Source organism: Hylobates moloch, unplaced genomic scaffold (assembly GCF_009828535.3).
Source record: "Hylobates moloch isolate HMO894 unplaced genomic scaffold, HMol_V3 SCAFFOLD_13, whole genome shotgun sequence".
In the NCBI taxonomy this organism is placed as follows: domain Eukaryota; kingdom Metazoa; phylum Chordata; class Mammalia; order Primates; family Hylobatidae; genus Hylobates; species Hylobates moloch.
The window spans coordinates 28881744-28907173 of NW_026652288.1; the positions used below are offsets into that span (position 1 = coordinate 28881744).

The 25430-nt window shown below is 36.4% G+C and overlaps 1 protein-coding gene across 2 annotated transcripts in view; it reads left to right on the plus strand.

Moving 5' to 3' along the window:
- Positions 1 to 25430, plus strand: part of CLIP4 (CAP-Gly domain containing linker protein family member 4) — an 85828-nt gene that overhangs the window by 52436 nt on the left and 7962 nt on the right. For both annotated transcript variants that reach the window (XM_058426640.1, XM_032172599.2), the window contains 7 exons: positions 2197 to 2340; positions 5880 to 5969; positions 6738 to 6881; positions 9931 to 10065; positions 13447 to 13570; positions 17073 to 17137; positions 23915 to 23987. In XM_058426640.1, the coding sequence (XP_058282623.1) occupies positions 2197 to 2340; positions 5880 to 5969; positions 6738 to 6881; positions 9931 to 10065; positions 13447 to 13570; positions 17073 to 17137; positions 23915 to 23987 (775 nt within the window). The remainder of the gene's footprint in view (positions 1 to 2196; positions 2341 to 5879; positions 5970 to 6737; positions 6882 to 9930; positions 10066 to 13446; positions 13571 to 17072; positions 17138 to 23914; positions 23988 to 25430) is intronic.

The following is a 25430-nucleotide window of genomic DNA, read 5'->3' on the forward strand; positions in this document are numbered from 1 at the left end:
ATCCCTGATCTAGGTTTTGGCCCTGCCACTTTCTGCTGTTCAGAAAACCACACGTTTTCCCCGAGATGAAGAAAAACATAATTTATTGAACATTATTATGACATTAATTATACAAATCAAATTAGAAAAATACTGCATAGCTTGACTTCTCTTATAAATGTTTATTTTAGGTTTCTTCCAATCCTGCCTGCTGCCTGTATTCACACATATAATTTTTCACAAATGTTATACTCTGATCAAATATATAACTTAATTAATTAATTAATTAATTTATTTATTTTGAGACAGTCTCTTACTCTGTCGCCCAGGCTGGAGTTCAGTGGCCTCCCAGGTTCAAGCGATTCTCCTGCCTCAGTCTCCTGATTGGGATTACAGGCATGCACCACTGTGCCTGGCTAAGTTTTGTATTTTTAGTAGAGATGGGGTTTCACCATGTTGGCCAGGCTGGTCTTGAACTCCTGATCTCAGGTGATCCGCTTGCCTCTGCCTCCTAAAGGCCTGGGATTACAGGTGTGAGCCACAGCGCCTGGCCTGATTTACTTTTCATATTTTTCTATATTTCTACATTATTGTCTTATAATGTTATAATGATATAGTGGTTTATGGATATAGTGAATTCATTCATCATATTGGCAGACAATTATGTTTTCTCCTACTTATGAATAATATTACAGTGATGACATATTCAGATATACAACCTTTTCCTCCTATTTAGAGTATTTTCTCATGATTCATTTCCAGAAGTGTGATTGGGTCATTGTAGTAAACTAGAAATTGTGTCAGCTCTTGAAATGTATTTTTTTTCTTTTGGTATACAGATAAAACCTTGTAACCTTTGTCATACTGTTACATGTAATTATTTCTTTAAAATTAATTCTATAAAGTGGATTAGGTCAAGATTTTTGTTTTCTAAAAAGATCATACAAATTTACAATCCCAGAGTATAAAATAATTTCTTTCGTCAAACCCTTGCCAACGCTGGTTGTAATCATCATCATCGTCATCATTATCACCAAGCTTGAGAGAGAGAGAGTGAGTGAGTGTGTGTGTGTGTGTGTGTGTGTGTGTGTGTGTTAGGGAAGGAAAATAATTCAGAGAAAGAATAGAAAGTCATGGAAAATCTCATAGGTAGGAGACAGAAGAGAGAACATTGTAAATAAGTTTTAAAAAAAATAGGAAAATCAGGATAAAGTAGTACGGACTCTGAGGTGGGAGATAATTTTAAGATTAGCAGAAAAGTAGTGTAATTGGTACTTTTTAGTTATTAACAAAGCACTCACTTCTGGAGCATTTCTACCCTGCTTTAAAACAAGTTGCTTTTAATATATTCCATTTTAGTCATAATGTATATTTGCTAGATTGTAAACACTCAATGAAAGAGTGTAATATACGTATTATGGCTTTATTTTCACTTTTCAAATATCTTAGCCAGATTATTTTGGTATTTATAGTCTATATTCACTATCTCTAATGTCGGTGCATACTTCTTATACTGGTTATTTTACTGTGTGGATAAACTCCTTTTTGGTGGAATTTTGTACTCCCAGCAGCTGCAGATAGGCAACCCCCCTGCTCCTGCCGCTCCCCTCCCCAAAGCACACTGTATTGTTTCTGATTGTCAGGACCTGAGGGCCAGGCCTTTTAGGAAGATTATATTTTATGGCCAGAAAGATTTATTTTATCCCTGCTATGTGTAACACACTGTAATTAGGTACAGTGGGGGAATGCAGAGTTAAGTAACATTTACATTTTGTCTTTAAAAGGTGTTAGTCTGGAAGAGAGATAAGACAGGGACATAAAAAGCTATAATGTGGGATAAATATAACTTTCAAAGGAGATGGAAGTTGGCATGGAAGAATAGATTTTTATGCTATGTGGCTCACTATTATTTGCCAGTTGCTTAGAAATGATAGAAAACTATTAATATTACCTTTACTCATTTCTCTTTCTCCTGAATTTCACTTAACACCTGAAATGTGGTTCTTACATTATTGATGTGTTGTTAGTCTTGAAAACTAGATTGTAAGCTCTTTGAGGGTAAGTACTGTGTCTTACATTTTTTTTTCCTCTCATCAGAGGACATACAGTGGGCACTAAAGGTTTATATTAAAGATTTATGTTACTAATTAGTTGTACTTGTTCCTTTATTTGAAATGTTTTAATTGTTTAACACTAAAATTCTGCATTCTCCTTTAGGTATTTTTGCACCTCTTTCAAAGATAAGTAAAGCAAAAGGTCGAAGGAAGAATATAGCACACACTCCTTCTACAAAAGCTGCCGTGCCTCTCATCAGGTCCCAGAAAATTGACGTAGCTCATGTAACGTCAAAAGTAAATACTGGTAGGTCAAACCAGAAAGCTAACCATCTGCTTCAGTATTTTAATTTTATTTGTAGAATTTCTAATATTTAGATGGCTTTACTTTTTTTTTGTTAGCCAACTCTGAAACCTGAATTTAATAAAACCTGCATCTCATGTGTTTTTAAACCTCAATTTTAATGACTTGAGTTCCTAACAAATGTATTTCAGATTTGTTCCTTCCTTTTTTCCCCTTACTGTCTCCATACCTTTATCACACATAATCTATCCTCAAAGCTAGATTTCATACTTTCATCAAATTTTTATGGAACAAAACTAGCTTTAGGCTCCTCGCCTATTGAAGGATGTTTAGTGACTTCTTTTTTTACCAGAAAAAAGTCCTGACTCCTGAAACTAGCGGTTGCGGCTCTCTTTCTTTATTGAGAGAGTCTCGCACGGCTTCCATAGGTGAACTGTGGAAGTTCTGTGGAAGAACTAGGGAAGAGTTCTATGGAAGAGAACGGTTTATCGTATCTCTTCCCTGTCTTTTACGTACGTTTTCTCACTCCTCCCTTCATACTTGTCTCATGCTATTTATCTGTGTGCAGTAATTTGACTTCTGCCTTTTGAGATCCTCACCATTTTTTCGACTTCTTTTTCATATCCTGTTTCTAGTTCACTTTAATCTCCTCATTCCCTAACTTTGTATGTACATTTTTTTTTCTATCCATACCACCCAATTGTTATATGTTATCTTGGGTTTTGTCCTCTGATTGCTTTATTTGTGCAAGTGTCCTATTCTCTCATCAAAATTTTAAACTTTAACTGAACCATGAGAGTACATTGTAGTGTTGTTTTCACTGTAGCAATGCACAAAATAGGTGCTCAGTAAACACTTGCTAATTTGTAAATAGTTGAGGTAGAAAGCTCTCTACCAGGATGAAAGGAATTTGTCCAAGAATTTGGCTGGCCTTTATATTCTGTTCCACTGGGCTATTTGAATATCCCTGTGTCAATACTGCACTCCATAATAAGTAGTTTTTAAAAATAAATCTTGATGCCCAGTAGTGGAAAACCTCCTATCTCATTCTTGATCATTGTCTTGCCAATTTGGGGCTTTCATAAATCACGCTTCCGTATACATTTTACAATAAACTGTTAAGTTTCCTTTTAAAAATTCTGTTGAGGTTTCAACTGATGTTTTAGTTAAAGCTTAAATCAATGGGAAAGAACTGACATCTTTACAATAGTCAGTTTTTAAATTATGAGTTTAGAATATCTTTCTATTTAATTAGGCCCTTTGAAAATATCCCAACAAAATTATGTAATTTTTTTCTACAGGTATTTTATATCTGCCTTGTTAGGTCTACTGGTAGATACTCCATACTTTTTGATGTTGTTATAAGTAGCATCCTTTTAACCTGAAGCCCAGAAGTATACAGTAAATATAGACAGAAAGCCCCAAGAGAAGCCCCCTCTATTTCTGGTCTGACGAGCAGAAAAGGGGTCTCCTATTAGATAGAATGTGGATGAAATCGCCTGTTATCTTTCTTGCTTGCCTTTTCTTTCCCTTGTTTCTCTCCCATCCGGTCCCCAGGCAGTCCTACCTGGTATGGATGGGCAGCTGTGGATGGGCAGGCACCTGAAACCCCAAGGAAGGGAAATCCATGTCTCTGACCAGAGAAACTTTGGTCCAAGGACATAGATGGAATCCCCATTGGTTTTTCTTCTGTTTTCTCACTGCTTGGCCCCAGAGGCACAATCTATCTCAGGATTGTATGACAGAGCAAGGAAACTAAAGCTTAGACATTCTACTCAGAATACCAGGAAGGGGGATGCCCAGGAGCAGGAAGGGTTAGGGAAATCATGGAGAGGAGGGGGTTCAAGAGAGAGGCCTCACAATTTTGGCTGTGAACTCCTAGGTCTTCTTGCAAGTGGTGTATGCATGGATCTGACCGAAGCCTTTGGTCTCCTTGGTAGACCACTGCTTGGGTCCCAGCCTGACTACTGGGCTGCCCAGCACATGAGACAAATTCAAACAGCACTGCAGAGGCTGCAGAAACAGAACCCACATCAGAACCACAGTGCACGGAGGGTGGTCAGGAACTTCTGCCCGGAGCCTACATGGGTCGACTGCCTGCTAAAACGAAACAGTCAACATCCTCCATAGGATTTAAACAAGACCTATTCCAGTGTCCATACATAATATTCAAAAGACACAAGATACAATTTAAAATTACCCAAAATATGAAAAACCAGGAAAGTCAACATCTCTTACAAGGAAAAAGATAGTCCAAGCATAGGAGCTTTAAGATGACACGGACATTGCAATGAACACATAAAGATTTTAGGTAATGTAACCACACTCCAAGAATTAAGGGTGTAGCTGGGCATTGTGGTGCACACCTGTAGTCCCAGCTACTCCAGAGGCTGAGGCAGGAGGATCACTTGAGTCCAGGAGTTTAGGCTGAAATGGGCTATGATTGTGCCACCGCACTACAGCCTGGCTAACAGAACAAGACCTTGTTTCTTTAAAAAAAAAAAAAAAAATCAAATGTGAACACTCTTGAAACAAATGAAAAGAAAGTTTCAGCCAAGAAATAGAAGATATGAAAAAGAACCAAATGATACACCCAGGTGTACACACACACACACACACACACACACAAATGAGTACAAGCAGAACTGTGGAAATCTAAGACTGGTGAATTGTATCACTGCCAACATCCTGGTTGACATATGATACCATAATTTTGCAAAATATTACCTCTGGAAGAAACCTAGTCAAAGTGTACAAGGAATCTCCTTGTATTATTTTTTATAAAAACTTTAAAGACAATATTTTATAACTGAAAAATAAAAATTTACTCTTCAGGTTGCCTTCATAAAATGTCTCCTCTCCACCCTCTTCATTCGGTTTCTGCTGTTGGAGTTCAGGCTCTCATGCTTGGACTATGCTAATAACGTCTGACTGGTCCCTGCTTCCACCCTCTCCCACTGTGGTTTCGTTGCAGCCCTGCTGTCAGGAGAGTGTTTTATTTAACTAGACTCTGTTCATGCCAGTGTTCCTTTTCAAAGCCCAGCAGAGGCTCCTTCTTTACAGCAGAGTTCTCAGTCCTTAGCTGGGCACTGGCATCCCTGTCTGAGGAGTTACTGTGACGTCTGTCCAGTCTTGCTTTTCCTACATTTCGTAAGTACTCTATTCCAGCCAAGCTACTCACCATTTTCTGTGTCTTTCCTTAAGATTTTCTTTTTGTCCATCCAGAATGCCTGCCCTCAGCTCTTTCTGACCATATGGCCAGTATTCTCAGGAAGAAATATGACCTGTCCCCTCAGGACCCATCTCAGAATGTGATCATCTTGATGAGACATTAATTTATCTTTGTAGCCACTGTTACTGTCTCCTTCTTGTATGCTAGTGCTTATACCAACACATGTCCTCATATGTCTGTGCAGTTGTTATCCAATGTGTTTTTCAGAAGTGAGTAAGATTTCGATAATGAGGGATGCGTGTACTTTAAAAAAATACATTTTATGTTTAATGTTAAAATTCTTGCTGAAAGTTTTATTTTTGCGTCCAAGGATTAATGACATCAAAAAAAGATAGTGCTTCTGAGTCAACACTTTCATTGCCTCCTGGTGAAGAACTGAAAACAGTGACAGAGAAAGATGGTAATATACCTTGTAACCTCTGTTTCTCAAAATTTAACTTTTGATGGAACTTTAAAATAATAGTAGGAAAATAGTTTATATGGAGGTTAAGTTTTAATTGGTAAGGGAAAAATTATAGTAAAAATTAAACTTGGAAATCACTGAAGCAGCTCATACCAAGCTATATACATTATATTTTTTGTGTGTAAAGTACTGCATTATGATTCTTTTACTTAAATTAGATAACTACTGGACTAGATATAAGAAAATAAAAGGAAATTCCGTAATATAGGTCACTCTACACAAATGTTTCATTTGCCTTTAGCTATCAAATCATTAGATGAATTGAGCTTGAGTATTCCTGCTTGCCTTCTGGTTTAACTCAAAATGTCTTAATATTAAACTTTTGTTGACTTAAAACATATTAATATCATGTTTAATTTTTGTATAAATAAGATGGGACTCTACTATGTCATCTAAGGTGAGAGGTGAGTGATGGTCTTTAGATTAGGTAGTCAGTTTACATCAATTGATCTGTGACACCTCTTATATAAGATTGTGATCTTACCGTGGGAATCCTTAAAATATTATTGCTTGTGTTATAAAATCTTTTGTATATAAACTACAGTTGCTATTTGGATGAAATCAGGCATTTAATTTGACACTAGATAATCCATAATTGAGGACTTTAAATGAAGAGTTTTAGAAAGATATGCCTTGATGAGCTGCTTCTTGGTCCACATCTTATTTTCCACGGTTTGACACGTTCTTTTTCTTTATCCGTTACAGTTGCCCTGCTTGGATCTGTCAGCAGCTGCTCCTCTACATCTTCTTTGGAACACAGACAGAGCTACCCCAAGAAACAGAATGCAATCAGCAGTAACAAGAAGACAATGAGCAAAAGCCCTTCCCTTTCATCCAGAGCCAGTGCTGGTATCTATGGCTTTTTCAACCAGGCTTTCTTGGTGTTTTTTATCTTGGTTTGTTTGTAAGTAGATTTGCTCTTTTTAAATGTGTAGAAGGAACCCTTTACTTCAATCAGATTGAACTACTTTTACTCTTCCCCGCCTCCCCCTGAGCCTTAATCCTTAAGGTCTCTTCGTCTTGCTGTCAGATATAAGACTTTGCATTTATTTTCATGTAATTCATTCTTAGTGGTTTCACCTCATCTGAATTTAGCTTCTTCACAGGACTTTGTGTCATCTTCATATTTAAAAAGCATGCTTTCTCTGTTTTTATTCAAGTGATTGTTTTAAAACTATGTTTGCTTAAAACCTGGGAGAAGGTCAGAGGGTCCTCTCCCAGCTGGCAATACCAGCCAGTTTTGATACGGCTTTTTAACTAGCTGTGAACCTGCATAATCTCACTCAGTCCACATTTCTTCAGTTATTTGTAAAGATACATAATACACTTTATCAGACTTCTTTTTGAAATGACATGGATTTTGTCTGTTGCAGTTCACTTATTTGTCTATACAGTGAACTTGCCCAGAAAGGCAAAAGCCATCTTGGCAAAATATGTTCTTCATGAACCTCTTTATTACTAGATTCTTTTTTTAGTACTTCTATTAATAGTTCTTGTACTGAACCAACATTTTATTATGGAAAATGTTCATGACAGATTTTTTAAAAAATACTTGATGGGAAAAAACCTCCAAAACTCTCAACAATAACATTGACATGATAAGCCTAAAAATTGGGACCCTAAAAGTAGAGAACCTGAAAGTTTTCCCTGAAATTGTTTGCCTGGAATATTTATTCTCTGGGTTGCTTCCTCTCTCCATACCCCAACCAGTTTTTCTTTATGTTGTGAGGAGCAGAGGTGAGAAGGTACAGTGCTGACACAGCTATCCTGTTTGTCCAAATTTTATTCACATTTTAAGGCCCCCTTCATTTGGTATTTGCACTTTTGACATTTACTTGATTTTAAAATATATATGTGGGTATGGAATTACTTTTTTTTAACCTTTTAAACAAAGTAGTCTGTCTATATATTTACCTTTTAAAAAATAAATTTGAGGGTTATGTCGACTTAAACAACAGTGAAGATGAAGAGAGTTATCAGAGTGAGAAAGAGGACCTTTCAAAGAGGGAGATGGGCAGAGAATGGGAGATATGGGAAAGTCTGTGTTGGGAACCCCAGAGACATTTACTTAAAACATATTTCTCTAGTGAGTAGCTATTCCACTTTTTCTATAGATTTGCATTTGAGGGAGATGTAGACTGCAGAGAATGAACAATAATGGAAAGTTAGGTTAAAAAATTAGAGAAAGAAGAATGGAAATAAAGGATTCGGCAAATGGGAAAGGTAGGGACCTCGGCCTCATCATATCCCATTGTTTTTTATTTTATTTTATTTTATTTTATTTATTTAATTTAATTTATTTAATTTATTTAATTTTATTTAATTAATTTATTTTATTTTATTTTATTTTATTTTATTTTATTTTAAAGACAAGGTCTTGCTGTGTCTCCTAGGCTGGAGTGCAATATTGCAAACATAGCTACTGCAGCCTTCAACTCCTGGACCCAAGTGATCCTCCCACCTTGGCCTCCCAAAGTGCTGGGTTTTACGGGCATGAGGCATCATGCCCAGCCTGTGTCCCACTGTTGAACTTGCCATCTTTGGTTTACTGTCTACAGGCAACAAGGGGACGGGCCTGAGGATTTCTGATCACAGAGTCTTGGTTTTAATCTAGGTGTACCACTTACTGGCTGTTAACAGAGTGTCTTACTTAATTCCTGAATTTGTATCTTATTTTTCAGTATAGTTTTTAGGAAAAGCACTTTGTAAACTATGAAGTGCTATAGAATATTGGTTATGATGAGGGCCTTACTGGTATAATCCAGACCTTCTCCATGGGTTTATTTTCCTTGTTTAGTTGCTGTGTTTTTGGTTTCTTCTTTTTTCACAGTATGACTTATCCTCCATCCCATGCCCTCCTCCAGAGTTCTCTACTCCCTCTCAGATGGCAGCTCTTCAAATCTTTGTTTATGTATGGATGGGCAAGGCTCAAGCACCCACCTCTTCTCTTTTAGCTGTTATATTTGAACAGCTTTCTAGATCATATTTCTCTAGGACTCCTGTGTTTAATAGTGGGCATTTCAGGGTTTAGTTTTGAATCAAGTTGAGAAGGCAGTGGTTTTGTTCTTAATAACAAAATCACTTTAGGATAATTAGAACCGTATGGCAATTTAACCTTCAAATCACACTACTTTTGGCTGGTCACAGTGGCTCATGCCTGTTATCCTAGCACTCTGGGAAGCTGAGGTGGGAGGATCACTGGAGCGCAGGAGTTTGAGACCAGCTTGGTCAACACAGCGAGACCCTGTTTCTTAAAAAAAAAAAAAAAAAAAAAAAAGTCAAATCACATGACTTTTTATATAATTTACACTGAGTTTAAGTGAACTATTAATACTATAATTCTAGTATTTTAGTAGAATAGAAATTGGCAAACTATGGCCCATAGGCCAAATCTGACCTACCACTTGTTTTTGTAAATAAAGTTCTTTGGAATGCAGCCATGCACATTTAAAAAAATACATTGTCTGTATCTACTTTCATGCTGCAATGGCAGAGTTCAATAGTTGTGGCAGAGGTGGTATAGCTAGCAAATCCTAACATATTTACCGTCCAGCTCTTTGCAGAAACAGTTTGCTGTGACCCGTTCTAGTAGAGATGCTGCAGGCAATATTGGAAGAGTTGGTACTTTACCAGGGATCAGGTTTTGTGAATTTCCCATGGCAATAATTTCCCAGGAAACTCTTCACATTTCCTTTGAGTAACTTGACCTCACATGTGAGAAACACAACTGTAGATGACTTATGTGATGAAAGGCATCAGATATCAAAATCACCAGCTAACTAGACTAGTTAGAATACCTAGTGTGATTTTTTGGCTAATGTGCTTTTTGAGTTTTTCTCCTTTTGTTTTTTCTCCTCTTTTCCTGCCCTGCCCCCGTATCCCTCCCCGACTTAAACAGGTTTGAATTCCTCAGCAACATCTACAGCAAATAATAGCCGTTGCGAGGGGGAACTCCGCCTCGGAGAGAGAGTGTTAGTGGTAGGACAGAGACTGGGCACCATTAGGTTCTTTGGGACAACAAACTTCGCTCCAGGTAACTCATCTGCGTATTTTCTTAACTTGAATTCTTTAGAATACAAAAGGTTTAAAATTTTACATGTAAATAGAATGTAATTGTAGCGAAATCTTGATGAACAGTTTTTGTGGATGGCAGCTATAGTACAGAAAATGTGAAACGATGATGAAAACTCAGACTCTGTTTACTCAGGTGGATGGTTACCCATACATTTTTTTTCTTGCCATTTGTGTTTTACATGGTCAGTGTTAAAAATTAGTTGTCATTCTCCAATTTTACTCCTACTGATTGCTGGTGTGCTAAGTGACAGACAAACATTTTAGGATTAGATTTTTGCTACGGATAATCTTTAAAATAAGTAGTAAATAATGAGTTAACTATACCTTTTTAAAAGACTGGCTTGCAGAGAAAAGCACACAAAAGAGCTCAAAATACATGTTTTTGGGGCCCTTAAAAATATATGTTTGTGTATTTATATGTTCATTCCAATCTGTACTTAACATTGTTTCCAAAAGGAGAGATTACTTTCTTTTTTTTTTTTTTTTTTTTTTTTGAGATGGAGCTTAGCTCTTGTTGCCCAGGCTGGAGTGCAATGGCATGATCTCAGCTCACCGCAACCTCTGCCTCCTGGGTTCAAGCGATTCTCCTGCCTCAGCCCCCTGAGTAGGTGGCATTACATGCATGCACCACCATACCCAGCTAATTTTGTGTTTTTAGTAGAGACAGTATTTCTCCATGTGGGCCAGGCTGGTCTCGAACTCCCAAACTCAGGCGATCTGCCCGTCTCGGCCTCCCAAAGTGCTGGGATTACAGGTGTGACCCACCGTGCCCAGCCAGATTGTTTTCTTTTGTATTGTCAATGATTATAATTTTAAACAGAAGTCGGCTGAACGAAACCAAGTTGGTATGTCTTAAATAGTAATATGCTATTTTAACACATGGTGGCATTGCAGCATTTTAGGAAAAGGTTATCTAGAACATTGATTTAAAAAAAAAAAAAAAGTTTGTAGCATTTAGCCAAGAACTATGAGGGATCTGGTATTTTTACCCTATTTGCAAGCTAACAAATTCGCCTGCCACAGTTTCATAGATGTTGGTGGAAGATATTGTGAGTACTAGAGTCATCACAAGTTTGAAACAAAGCACCCTAGTACTCACAGTCATAGCAGTAGCCAGAGTATCAGCATTTTCTTGAACTATTAGTCCCTTAGTGCCAATTTCCACAGGGTGAGAGCGAGCGAGCCGGGTGTCACCTGCATAGCCAGTGTTTTTTGTTCCAGGAGAGGACCCCAGGGCTTAGGGAATCTGAATCTTTAAAGTGAATTTATTGTACACATGCCTGCCATTTGCTCTGGTGGGAGATGCTATCTCTATTCTCCAAGGCTGTCCCCTGTACAGACATTTATGAAAAGGTAGTCTAGAACAAAAGTAGTCACTGCCTCTACCCATAAGACATGCGGAAACATGACAGGACCATAGGCCACTGTCTCCCAACACAGTCTTGTTTCACTAATACCACTTATAATTGCAAGCCAACTGCTTGATTTGAGTTAGGTGTTTTATAATTCATGACTTTCTTAGGTCTCCAGGTAGTAATTGAGATTAGTTAGGATATACTTAATATAGGATTCAAATAAAAAAAATCCCACAGTTAGGTTATTTTTTTTACAGTTACCGTTTGTCTTTTGAGTTCCCTTTCTCTGATGATATTAAACCAAGATAGAATGGTTTGATTCTTTGGATATAATTCTTCATTTTAGGTTGATTTCAGTTTTTAAATTCCTAATGTAAAGCATTTAGAAATTCGGGAAAGTAGTAAGCAAATATAATAAAAAGTGGAAACTTTTTTGTTAAAAACATTCTGTCCTGTAAGGAAGTAGTAGAATCAAAAATTAATCACTGCTACAGAACAGTGGTAATATCTTAAGTATTTGGAGGTTATAAGATCTAGATTTGAGAGAGGTCATATTTAGTCTCATCAGCATTTTTTATCAGTGCCACCTTGGAAAGAAAATTAATATTTAAATGGGAAGATATCCATACCACACCACTGCCAATGTGTAGTCTTTATTGTTAACACTTGTCATATGTATTTCTGCTGTATGCTACATGTTTCCAAGAGTTATATGGTTAACATTAGCAATTATATGGTAAATTAAAATGGGAAAATGCAAAAATGATGTAGGAAAGCATAAAAGGCAGAAGCAAGTAAAACTTGGAAAATTGTGACTGTAGCACTGAGAAATACCAGTGGCAACCAGACTAACCTGGTTTAGGACATTTGGAAATGTGACGACCTATTTTTAGAGCGTTAGTGCAGCTTAACAATAGTTTTGTAGACATTACTTGTATTGCATAGTAGGAAATGGACTCAGGTATCATCTTTTATACATAGAGGAAAAAAATTAAGAACTTGTGAGTTGGTTTTTTAGAAGGCATATAATTAACTCTTTGAACTAGTAATCTGGGAAAAACACTATTTTTGTAATTTGTAGGAAGTTTCTTGATATCTATGTCCTATTTTTTACTTGATACTGACTATAAGAGACCAAATACAATTACTACTGTACACTCCTTTGAAATCACAAATAAATGGACTATTAGATACTTCTAACTGGTCTTGAGGCACCCTCAATTCGAAAATCCTTATTTTAGGATTATGTGTCCATTTACCTTATATTGGGTAAAACCACATTTAAAGCAACCTTGCTACTTTAATTTTAGGCTCTCTATAAAAGGAAATCCTGTTATTTCCTTCAGAGTAGGTCCTTTTAAATACAAAAAGTCTGAAAATAATTCTCCCTATTAGTTAACCTAAACCTTTTCCTTTAGGTAAAAAAAGATTTTTCTTTTTACCTTGGGTGGAAAAAAGAAAAGAAAAAGCACTCATCATGATGTCTAGTAGTATTTTCTATAATATTTTTGTCCTTCTTTAATTATTTGAGCACTGTTTGTGGTGTTCTAATGTTAGGTGAGTAAGATGAGAAGATTGCATGTTCATTTTATGATCTTTAAATCTCAATATTATGTTTCACTTCTTTCACTGAAACACACTATATTACCGAGTCAAGAACAGTTTTTCATTGCAGCTTTTAGATATATTTTGGTCATGTACTGTTTGCACAATTGCCAATTCTTGCCAAATTTGTGTTTGTGCATTTTATTTTCCTCCTTTAATGTACTACTCTGCAATTATACTTGTAAAATGTTTTTCCTGTTCACTTTTTGAATTTTCAAAGGTTACAATTTTATCATTTGAAATCTTAATGAGTATCATGATCTTCCCTCATTTTGGTCATTTATGGAAATGTTAAAACACCTAGACTTTGGTTTTGTATAGTAGCATAACAGTTTTGGATAAAGTACAGATGCTTTTAAAATGCAATATTCATGTTCTAGGATATTGGTATGGTATAGAGCTTGAAAAACCCCATGGCAAGAATGATGGTTCAGTTGGAGGTGTGCAGTATTTTAGTTGCTCTCCAAGATATGGAATATTTGCTCCCCCATCCAGGGTGCAAAGGTGAGAGAATGAAATTTATGTTTATTTACAGAAACTTTGTAATTTGCAGTGGTTAATAGGGACATTAATTTTATATTAAAGATACGCTCTGATTGTAGCTCGTGTCTTCTTTCAAGGGGTTAACCAACCACCTTCTTCAGAGAGAAGGCTCATGGAAAGCTAAATTTGCTTTGCTGAGGATTTGCAATTTTAAAAACCTCCTTTATTCCTCATTTGCAAACTCTATGAGTATGTGTAGGCTATTAGAAGTGGCGTTTGCAGCTAAGAACAGTGAGAGCAGCAAGCTTAATCTGTCATGCAAACAAAAGTAAAAATGCTCTCTGATTGCTTCAGTCACATCCTAACTACATTAAATTTCCTGCCAGCAGGCACCCCATTCATTCTCCTACAAACCTAATGGAACCAAAATGGCTTTTTCCTCTGATTTCTTTAGTTTTCAAAAATAGATAGGCAGTAGATCTTTGGGGGAAGTGAAGCTTCAAGGATTTTTATATAATATACCTCCTTGGTGTTTCTTCTTAAGATAGTATCTTTCATACCACCTCATCTGGTTTTAAAAACTAAGTTGAGCAGAAACAAAGTCCTCATAAAATTCCAGGTATCATTATGTGAAATGGCTTCTCTTATGCGCTGGAAGAAGTTGCTTGGTGTGCCTTTTAGTGGATGGGAAATGGGATACTAATCTTTAAATGAGAGATAACATATATGGCATAATCACATTCATGAGACTAGAACTACGATCGCAATCTGGGAGTCTTGTCTAGTTTTCCCTTACAACTAGACTGTTGTGACTATCTCCTGGCAAATCGAAGTTTTTACATCCATTTCTCCCTCAGTTTCTTTTTCTTAGTGAGTCATTTATTTGTTTAGTATTAATTTCCTTCTGTGATATACTTAACATAATTTTCTTCGTATTTATGGTGATACAGAATTTAACATACAATACTTTGTAGATTATAAAGTATCTTCACTTAAGTGTTGTTTCATTTGATCCTAATAAATATTGATCAGGTAAGCTGGAAAATAATAACTATTACAAACATTTTTTGAGCCTTTAGTAAGTGGGTAGGCTCTGAACAGTGTACTTTAGATGCATACCTCATTAATTCCCCCAGACCCTGTGAGCTGTGAGTTATTAGGATCATTCCCATTTTGCAGATGAAGAAACAGGTTTCAAAGAGATAAGTGATTTAGCTAAAGCCATACAGCTAATTAGCCAAGGAGCTGGACTCAGCCCAGGTGTGTTATTTTGTAATTTTTTTTTTTTGTAAGCCCTTGCTTTTAGGTGGTTTGTTCTTTTTTTTTTTTGTATTTATTTTATAAATGAAGAAAAGGAAGTAGTAACTACGAATAGTGCTTATACATGCTGGGTCTGTTTGCAGGGCTCTTCATGTATTAACCTGTTTACTGCTCTCCAGTAACCCTGTGGTGCAGGCACCATGTTCCATAGATGAGGAAAGTCAGTCACAAGGGGTGACATGTGCTGTGCTCCCAGCTGGGGATTTGAACCCAGGTAGTCTAGTATCAGCATGCGTGCCCTTAACCATAACCCTATAGTGGTTAGAAGAGCTTCAGGGACCTTCTTCAGGACATATATCTTGTAAATAATTGGTTTGGGAGTAAAATGCATGCTGAGTCACCAGTCAGTCTTCTGTGTTCTCATGTTACTTTGGGCATATCTTCATCAAAACATTGCAGCAGTTTCTTATAAGTTTTGTTTGTTTCCTAGTCATGAGGACTGGGATTCTGCTTTTCATGTTTGATTACCCGGAGTACATAGTTTGGCATATTTTAGGAACAGTAAATATTGATCCAATCTGATTCCTAGTTCAGTGGTTTTATGCTGTAACAGCTTTTTCCTCCCCCTTTACGTTGTAAAGCCACTTTCTCAGGGTTTCATCTTTTCTTTCTTGCTTTGTTTCTGGAGCACACGTTTTTTTTACTTTTTTTTTTTTTTTTGATTGCCTTCTATTTGGTTTTCTTTAAGGTGGTGCATTTAAAAAGCAGCCCCCTCTTCTTAAAAAAAAATAGGGCTGTCTCTAAATGAACTGCTATCTCAATCCAGCTGTCTTCCTGTCATCTTCTGATTGTCTCATTCATCATCATCAAATACTATTAAGTGTCTTTTAGCACTTATGCTGTGCTAGGCATTCTATAAGCAAATAAAACAGACATGGTCCCTGATTTTGAGGAGTTTCTAATCTGAACCAGCTTTGGAACTCTTGAAAGATACCACTGATCTTCAAGATGGAAGAATTTTAAACTAGGGACTGCTTGAAGACAGTCTTAATAAGGTAGTGGCCAGTCACAATCACACCTTGCATCTTCTTCCTTCTCAGGACTACAGCTGGCTTTCCCCCCCACCCCTTTCTGTTTGTAAAATGTGCTTTCTATCCCAGAATCTTTGCACGTTATTTTTTCTGCTTAGATGGCTTTCTACACCCACCTACTATTGCCTTTCACTTAGTTAATACCTTTTCTTCTACTAATATATGAATCAGTCAAAACTTCTTTAGAGAAACTCTAAGAAAACTCACTGACTAGGTTAATCACATACACACACACACACACACACACACACACATTGCTCAAGTGATCTTCATTAACATAGTATTCACTTTCTTAGTTCTTACTATTATTAGGCACTTACTACTAATGAACTGGTTACTTCTCGAATTCACTCCCTCTCAACTGTTTGTTACTGCTTCATTCAGATATCCGTTCTCTTCATAAAATCATATTCTTTGTGTGCATCAGTCTCTCATTGCAGTATGTTGTATGTCATGTAAAAATGATGCCTATGAATTGTAATGTGAAATTGCAAATATTGCAAGAGTTGAAGGATTTCTTGATGGTAATAAGATATGCTGGAGGAAGTGATTGACAAATGAAGGCTTTCCAGATTTAGGTCACTAAACAGTTGAAAGAAAATGAGCCTGTCAGGATTGACTTTTTAAAAATAAAGAATGATTTGAATATCAAAAAATGCAGGAAAATCCATCGGGAAAGTGACCTTTATGATTGTGGCTTAGAGTCAAATATAAAGTAAAAGATGTTGAATTGTATTAGCCGTATAGTTTTACCAGAAAAATCACTCACACAAACTCAGCCAATATCTTTTTCTTTCAACTTAAGAATTGGTGCCTTTTTCACAATATTAATCTAACATTTGTTAAGTTTAATATAAAATAAACTTATTTTCATATTTTTTAGTTTCACCTTTGAAGATGAAGTTACAAAGAAATAAATTCAGGTCCATATTTTAGGTGAATTCACTTGAATTTTTTCTACACTAATTATCTTTAGATAGTGAGAACCTCTTCTATTTAGTTATTGTTTTTCTTCCATGCCAGGTGGAAGGTCATTCCTGGCTTATAATGAACCCTCAATAAATATTTGTCTAATGAATGGCTACAATTGGTATGAAAAACTTAGTTGATAACCAGTCTTAAACCCTGAAGACCAGCTACTTCTAACGAGATGTCCTTTGTTTTATTCATAGAGTAACAGATTCCCTGGATACCCTGTCAGAAATTTCTTCAAATAAACAGAACCATTCTTATCCTGGTAAGACTACACAGTTTTGTGTTCCTAATCATTATTTCTTTGCTTTCATTTATTGAAAAATTTTTATTGTGAGGTATCTATGTATACAAAAGGGTCTATAAACTGTATAGTTTGTGTAATAATAGAGCAAACATCTGTTACCTGTCCCCTGGCTGAAGAAGATGATGCCCTGACCTGTAGAAACCCCTGAGTACCCCATCCCATCTCATCTGCCTTCCTCTTCATATACCCCATCCTCAGGTGGAGGAGTCTTGAATTGTACGTTAATTATTCCCTTGATTCTCTTTATTTTTATCACCCATATATAGATATATCAGTAATATGTGTTCAGTTTTGATTGTTTGCTGTTTTGTTATTTAGCATTCCATTGAAATATTCATTCCATAATTGATGGTTATTTGGGTTATATCCTGTGTCTTTTCTATTACAAACTATGTTCTCGTGCACACTTGAGGAAGTTTCTCTAGGATTGCCAGGTGTGAGATACCTGTGTCCTCCACCTTCCTAGGTAATGCCTGTCTGTCTGTATTGCATACTCTATCTGCGATGGACCAGAGCCTCTGCTTCTCCTCACCTCATTAGTACTTACCTTGTTTGATTTAGAAGTCTTTGCCTATCTGAAGGGCTTAAATGGTATTTCATTACGGTTTTAATTTGCATTTTCTAGATTACAAATGAGGATGAGCCTGTTTTCATGCTTATGGGCCATATGCATTTCCTCTATTATGAAGTACCTGTTCAAGTTTCTTGCCCATTTTTAGGGGGTAGTTTGTCTTTATCTTATTAATTTGTAGGCTTCTTTATGTATTTTGGGGACAAACATTTTGTAAATTTCGTGTGTGGCAAATATCTTGCCCAGGTCGTTACTTGTCTTTTAATCTTTTAATGTATTATTTTTGGTGTCTTTAGATTAGCAGAACTCCTTAATTTTTTTGTAGTCAAAATAGCAAAACATGTTATGGTTTGCACTTTTTTTTTTGAGACGGAGTCTCGCTCTGTCGTCCAGGCTGGAGTGCAGTGGCGCGATCTCGTCTCACTGCAAGCTTCACCTTCTGGGTTCACACCATTCTGCCTCAGCCTCCCGAGTAGCTGGGACTACAGGCGCCTGCCACCATGCCCGGCTAAGATTTTGTATTTTTAGTAGAGATGGGGTTTCACCATGTTAGCCAGGATGGTCTCGATCTCCTGACCTCGTGATCTGCCCGCCTCGGCCTCCCAAAGTGCTGGGATTACAGGTGTGAGCCACTGCACCCGGCCTGCACTTTTTGTTTTAAGAAATCTTTTCTTAAAATTGAAATTATGAAGATATTTTCTTATATTGTTTTCTAAAAGATTTATATTTTTGTGTTTCCCATTTGTCAGTTTACTCAGAATTGATTTTGTGTATGGTAAGGATCTAATTTCTTTTTTGTTTTGCATGGATAACCATCTATGAAAGAATGATATGTATGATACCAATCCTTAAATTGTTGAGATTAATTTTATGGCCCACTCTAACAGGTATGTTGTTTTAATTTGAAATTCCCTAGTGTTTTAATTTGGAATTTTCTAAAGATGTTTGATGATGTATTAGTTGCTAGGGATGCTGTGACAAAGTACCACAGACTGGGTGGTTGAAACACAGAAATTTATTTTCTCACAATTCCGGAGGCTCTAGAAGTCTGAGATCAAGGTATTGGCAGGTTTGGTTTATTCTAAGGCCTTTCTCTATGGCTTGTAGATGGCCTTCTATCTCTGGGGTCTTCATGGGATCTTTTTCATTGTGTGTATGTGTGTGTGTGTGTGTGTGTGTGTGTGTGTGTGTGTGTGTCCCACTCTCCTCATAAAGACACTAGTCATGTTGGATTAGAGCTCATCCATATGACCCCATTTAACTTAATTACTTCCAACTACATATGATCTCATTTTACCATAATTATCTCCAAATGTAGTCACATTCTGAAATGCCAGGAGGTTAGCACTTCAGCATATGAGTTTTTGGGGGGACACAATTCAGCCTGTAACAGATGCTGACTATCTTTTCATCTGTTTATTTGCCATCTCTTTTTTGTATTTTTTATTGACACATATCGTAGTTGTACATATTTTTGGGGTACATGTGATAATTTGATGCACGTATACAATATGTAATCATTAAGTCAGGGTAATTGGGATAGCTATCACCTCAAATATCGATCTTTTCTTTGTGTTGGGAATGTTATAATTCTTCTCTCCTAGCTATTTTTAAATATACAATAAGTTATTAACTATAATTTTCCCCCTATGCTATTGAATACTAGAACTTATCCCTTCTTTTTAACTGCATGTTTGTGCCCATTAGCCAACCTCTCTTTATCCGCCTTCCCACCCACACACCCCTCCCAGCCTTTGAGGTTAAACATTCTACTCTCTACCTTCACAAGATCCACTGTTTTAGCTCCTGCACATGAGTGAGAACATGTGATATTTGTCTTTCTGTGCCTGGCTTATTTCACTTAACCTCCAGTTCCATCCATGTTGCTGCAAACAGGATTTCCTTCTTTTTATGGTGGAATAATATTCCACTGTGTATATATACCATATTTTCTTTCTCCATTCTTCCATTGGTGGACACTTAGGTTGATTCCATATCTTGGCTGTTGGGAATCATGCTGCAGTAAACATGAGAGTGCAGCTATCTCTTCAATGTACTGATTTCCTTTCTTTTGGATATAGACCAGCAGTGGAATTGCTGGATTATATGATAGTTCTATTTTTAGTTTTTTGAAGAACCTCCATCCTGTTTTTCCATGATGGCTGTAACTGCTGCCTATTCCCAACAGCATACAACAATGTCCCAATAACAGTGTGCTATATCTTCTTTGATGATGTGCCTGTTCACATCTTTTGCTCATTTTTAAATTCTGTTTGCTATTTTCTTGTTGTTCTTTGTATATTTTGAATACCAAACATGTATCAGACATGTGTTTTGCAAATATTTTCCCCCAGTCTGTGGCTTGTCTTTTCATTCTCTTAACAGTGTATTTCACAGAGCAGAAGCTTTTAGTTTTAATGAAGTCTGAGTTATCAGTTTTTTATTTCATGAATTGTGCTTTGGTGTTTTATCTAAAAGTCATCATCAAACCCAAGATCACCCTGATTTTTGTCCTGTGTTATCTTCTAGGAGTTTTATAGTTTTGTGTCTTATACTTAGATCTATGATCCATTTTGAGTTAATTTTTGGGTAAGATGTGAGGTCTGTATCTAGATTTTTTTTTTTCACATGTGAATGTCCAGTTGTTCGAGTATTATGTGTTGAAAAGATGGTCTTTTTTCCATTGAATTGCCTTTGCTCCCTTTTCAAAGATCAGTTGACTAATTTATATGGGGCTATTTCTGGGCTCTCTCTTCTGTTTCATTGATCTATTTGTCTAATCTTTTGCCAGTACCACACTGTTTTGATTACTGTAGCTTTATAGTAATTCTTCAGGTTGAGTAGTGTCAGTCCTCTGGTTTTGGTCTGATTCTTCAGTGTTGTGTTGGGTATTCTGGGCCTTTCACCTGTGTATATAAACTTCATAATCAGTTTGTTAATATCCATAAAATAACTTGCTGGGATTTTAATTGGGATTGCATTGACCATATAGATCAAGTTGGGAAGAACTGACATGTAAATATTTGGTCTTTTTACCTATGAACATGGACTATCTCTCCATTTATTTATATCTTCTTTGATTTCGTCCATCAGAGTTTTCTAGTTTTCCTCATATACACTTTGTACATGTTTCGTTAGATTTATACCTATGTATTTAATTGTTTGGCATTAATGTAAATGGTGTTGCTTTCATAATAATATATTTTTTAACCTTATACCAGCTTTCTTTTGGTTAAGTATTTGCCTAATAGGTCTTTTTCTGTCCATTGACTTGTAACCTTTCTATGTTCTTATGTTTTTAGAATATTTCTAAATGGCATATAGTTAGGTTTTACTTTTTAAAAAATCTGACAATCTTTTATTGCATTTACTGTAATTACTGATATACACTGATATTTTTGTTATTTGTTTTCTGTACACTTTTTTGTACTTAATAAGTGATTTTTATTTCTTGACTTTATTCTGGCTATATTCCCACCCCGTTTTTTTTTTTCATTCTGTTTACTGCCTCTACTTGTGTAGAAGTTATAGTCTATGAATATGCTTCGTAGTAATTACTGTAGATAATTTAACATTGATACTTGGCAAAGTCTAAAGTTAATGATTTTTATCCTTTCTCAAATAATAGAAAATAATTAGAAACTGAGTTGTCCAGTTTACATTTTATTTCTCCTATAAATTTGACATTATTGTAATAGTTTTACATTGTAATGCTACTCTCATATTTCCCAGTATTTTTACTCATTAACCCTCAGAACTTCTACTTGGGATCACTTTTTAAATTTCGTGTATATAAAATTTCTTTGAGGAAGGGTCTGTTGGGTGACGAACTCTTGGTTTTTGTCTTTTCCAATGATAATTTTACTGGGTGTAGAATTTTAGGTTGAAAGATATTTTCCCCCTGCATATTGACAGTATCTTTGTGCTGTTTTTGGCTTCTGTCATTGTTAATGAGACGTCGTCTTTGAGTCTAACTAATTCATATTGTTGTTTCACTATGATATGTCTAGGTAGAGATTTCTTTATCCTGTTTATCCTGTTTGTTTGGCATTACGGATTTTTCTGTATCTGGGAGTTGATCAATTCTTTACAATTCTTATATGTTTTAATTGAAATAGTTTCTCCTGTATTAGCTCCTTCTGAAACTCTGTTTAGTAGCATGTTGGACCTTCTCATTTTCTTTCCCATGCTCTCTCCTATTTCTCAGAACTTGTCACTCTAGACTATATTTTGGATATCTTCAGACCCATCATTCTGTTTCTTGATTCTCTCTTCAGCTATGTTTATTCTGCTGCTTAATCCCGCCATAAAGTTTTAAAATTATAAAAATTGTCTTTTTTTTCTTTTTTCAAATCTGCTTGCGACTTACCATTGCAATTCTTTCCCCATATTTTCAAATTTTTCTTTTATGTCTTTAAATATTTAAAGTATTATCTTTTATTTTGTGTTAAATAATTCAGTATATAAAGCCTTTGTGAGTCTGATTCTGCCATCTGTTTCTGTTGAGACTAACTTATGGTTTGCCTTCTTTCCTTGTGAGTTTTGTAATTTATTCTTGTGAGATGCTTATTTTACTCAGAATTTTATATATAAAAATTCTTTGAGGCCTGGGTTGATGCTTCCAGAGAAGATTGTATCTACCTGTGCCAGTTGCCTGGAGGCACTGCCAACCTGGGACACTTTAATTTATAGTCTCTGCAGCATTTTTTTGTATTACAAGATAACATGAATTTCATTCATGGTAACAAATTCTGAGGGGAGAAAATTTTGTCTCCTGCTGAGGATTAAGGTTGACATAAGTGACTTTCCTTCTGAACCTTCCATCTGAATGGTGTTTCTTTTTTTTTTTTTTTTTTTTTTTTTGAGACGGGGTCTTGCTCTGTCACCCAGGCTGGAGTGCAGTGGTGCGATCTCGGCTCACTGCAAGTTCCGCCTCCCAGGTTCACGCCATTCTCCTGCCTCAACCTCCCGCATAGCTGGGACTACAGGCGCCCGCCATCACGCCCGGCTAATTTTTTTGTATTTTTAGTAGAGACGGGGTTTCACCGTGTTAGCCAGGATGGTCTCGATCTCCTGCCCTCGTGATCCGCCTGCCTAGGCCTCCCAAAGTGCTGGGATTACAGGCGTGAGCCACCGTGCCCGGCCTGGTGTTTCGTTTTATTTCTCATTTCACCTTGCACTGAGAGTGAGCTGTTTGGGATCCTCACTTTAACCAAGAATCTTTTGTGAGAACCTCCCTTTGGAGGCCCTGGGCTTTATTTTCTTGACTGTCTCCTGTGCAGCCAGTAAGGTGAAAGCCCAGGTTCTCTGGAATTCAGTGGAAAGCCTGCTGTTACAAGATGGCCAATTACTTTGGTGCTTGGGGTCCTCTGATGGTTTCCCTTTTTTGTTTTTATCCTCTTTGAAATTATGTGTTTTGTGTCAGCTCAATAGTATTTTTTAAAAAGTATAGTTTTAAACTAAAATTGTGTCAATCAAAAGATTCATTCTGCACATCTGGTCTGCCATAACTGGCCAGGCTGGAAATCTTGTTTCTTTTTAAAAACATCTTTTTAAAAATTTACCTCTTGTGAAGTGTTTTTGTTATTTGGAGAGGCCAACAATCAAAAGCTCTGAAGTTAATTGTTCAATGTTTTATAAATGATTGTATCTTTAAACCATTTTATCTTTTTCTTTTTTATATGATTATCAAGATTATCCTATTTGGTAGTAAAAATAATCAGCTTTATGAATGTGTAATTCAATTTGATTTGATTTTTAAGAAATCTTATAATGAAATTCTCCAAAAGTAATGTCATGCTCTTCACTTATTCATCTGTGTGTATAGTTTGATCATGAAAGTAAAGATGAAAATTTGTTAAGAAATCTAAACTACCATTATATTCTGTATACTTACCTTCTCTGCTTTCTTTTCTTTTTTTAATGAGATAGGATCTCACTCTATTGCCCAGGCCGGTCTTGAACTCCTAAGTTCAAGCAGTCTTCCCACTTGGCCTCCCAAAGTGCTGAGATTACAGGTGTGAGCCACCGTGCCGGCCTGCTTTCTGTTTTGAAAGAAACATTTAATATAATAGAACATCTATAGAAGAAGTGATAAAATATCATTTTAAATAAGAACTGAAAGCTTTTATTTTTCCTCTTCTAACCCCGACTTTCGTATTTAGGTTTTAGGAGAAGTTTTAGCACAACTTCTGCTTCTTCCCAAAAGGAGATTAACAGAAGAAATGCTTTTGCCAAGTGAGTATTAAGAAGATTTAGAAAAACACCTTTCAAGATGAACATGATGGGATTCTGTGAAGAAAGAAAAGTGGAGTGCTGTATCTTTTGCATTGCTTGGTAGAGTTTTAACACGTAGGAGAAAAGGTGTGATAAGTGTATTGAGAAGAGTTCTTCCTCCCTCCTTTGCAAGCACAAATAAAAATGTCACCAGTGACTAAAACTAGTGCACTGCATACATTTTATCTTCATAGAGGTTAGAACTGTTAATAAAAGTTAGAGGAATTTACATACTGTTTTTTCATTAAGTAGGGTGGATTGCTTTTAAACTCTTCTTAAGTAATCAGAGATTTGACTTAATATTGTCAGTGATACATGAAAGAAATGTAAGGCATAATCTTACAGTTGTTTTGAAAAATGCTTCCAATTCCTTTTAAGAGTATAATGCTCAAAAAAGCCTTTTTTTTGTTTTGTTGTAGAGAGAATGCCCTTTTCTCTTTTTCATTTTTGTTTATCTCCCCGAGACCCACTTCACTACCCCCCAGTGGTTTTCTGAAGCTTTTTCACTTTAGAGCAATATGAGGCTCTTCCAGACTGATTGAGTTTAGAGGTTCTTTTTTAAAAAATGCTGCCAATTAATCTATGAATAATACCCTGGGGGAAAAGGCTTAGCTGCTTAGGGAAGTACACGTGCTTGCTTAAGTACTGGGACCCTAGGAGCCACCAGAAATTAGAGCCCAGAGGCTAGAACTTGATGTCCCACTGGGGATAGGCAGGTCATTTGTTTACCTTCTGGCATGAAGGTATTGGCAAGCTTCACAGAGATCTGAAATTTCATGGGAGAAACCTGGCTCATCCTGAGGACCGTTAGGTACTGTTGAGAGGGTTTGGTGGGGCTGTTTTTCTCCCTTCTTCATAAACCATCACCAATTTTGAGAATTTTGAAGGTCTTCTTGCTTGAGTAGCTTGAAGGAGTTTAAGGGCAGTCAGTTTATGCTCCAGTTTATTGAAGATATTCAAGAGTTCTTAGGCAGAATGGAAGAAGCTGCTAAGAAGAAATAAAGGAAATAAAGGATTCTGAAGGGGGAGAGGTATCCAAATCAGTATCGAGATGTTGGTGAGTGGAAGAACATGATACAGAGGAGCAAGGGAAGGAGAAAACAATCTGAGCCCTGGGAATTATACAGCAGGTATGGTTATACACAAGACACTGCAGACGTGAGGTGGAAATATCAGTACTTCCCTGTTTTCTTTAAAAATAGCTTTAGTAATATTTATACAGGTTAACACTAGTCCCTTAAACATATACTTTTATTGAGGATAGGGAATAGACTTTTTTTTCTTTTTTTTTTTTTTTCCCTTTTTGAGACGGAGTCTTGCTCTGTCACCCAGGCTGGAGTGCAGTGGCATGATCTCGGCTCACTGCAAGCTCCACCTCCGGGGTTCACACCATTCTCCTGCCTC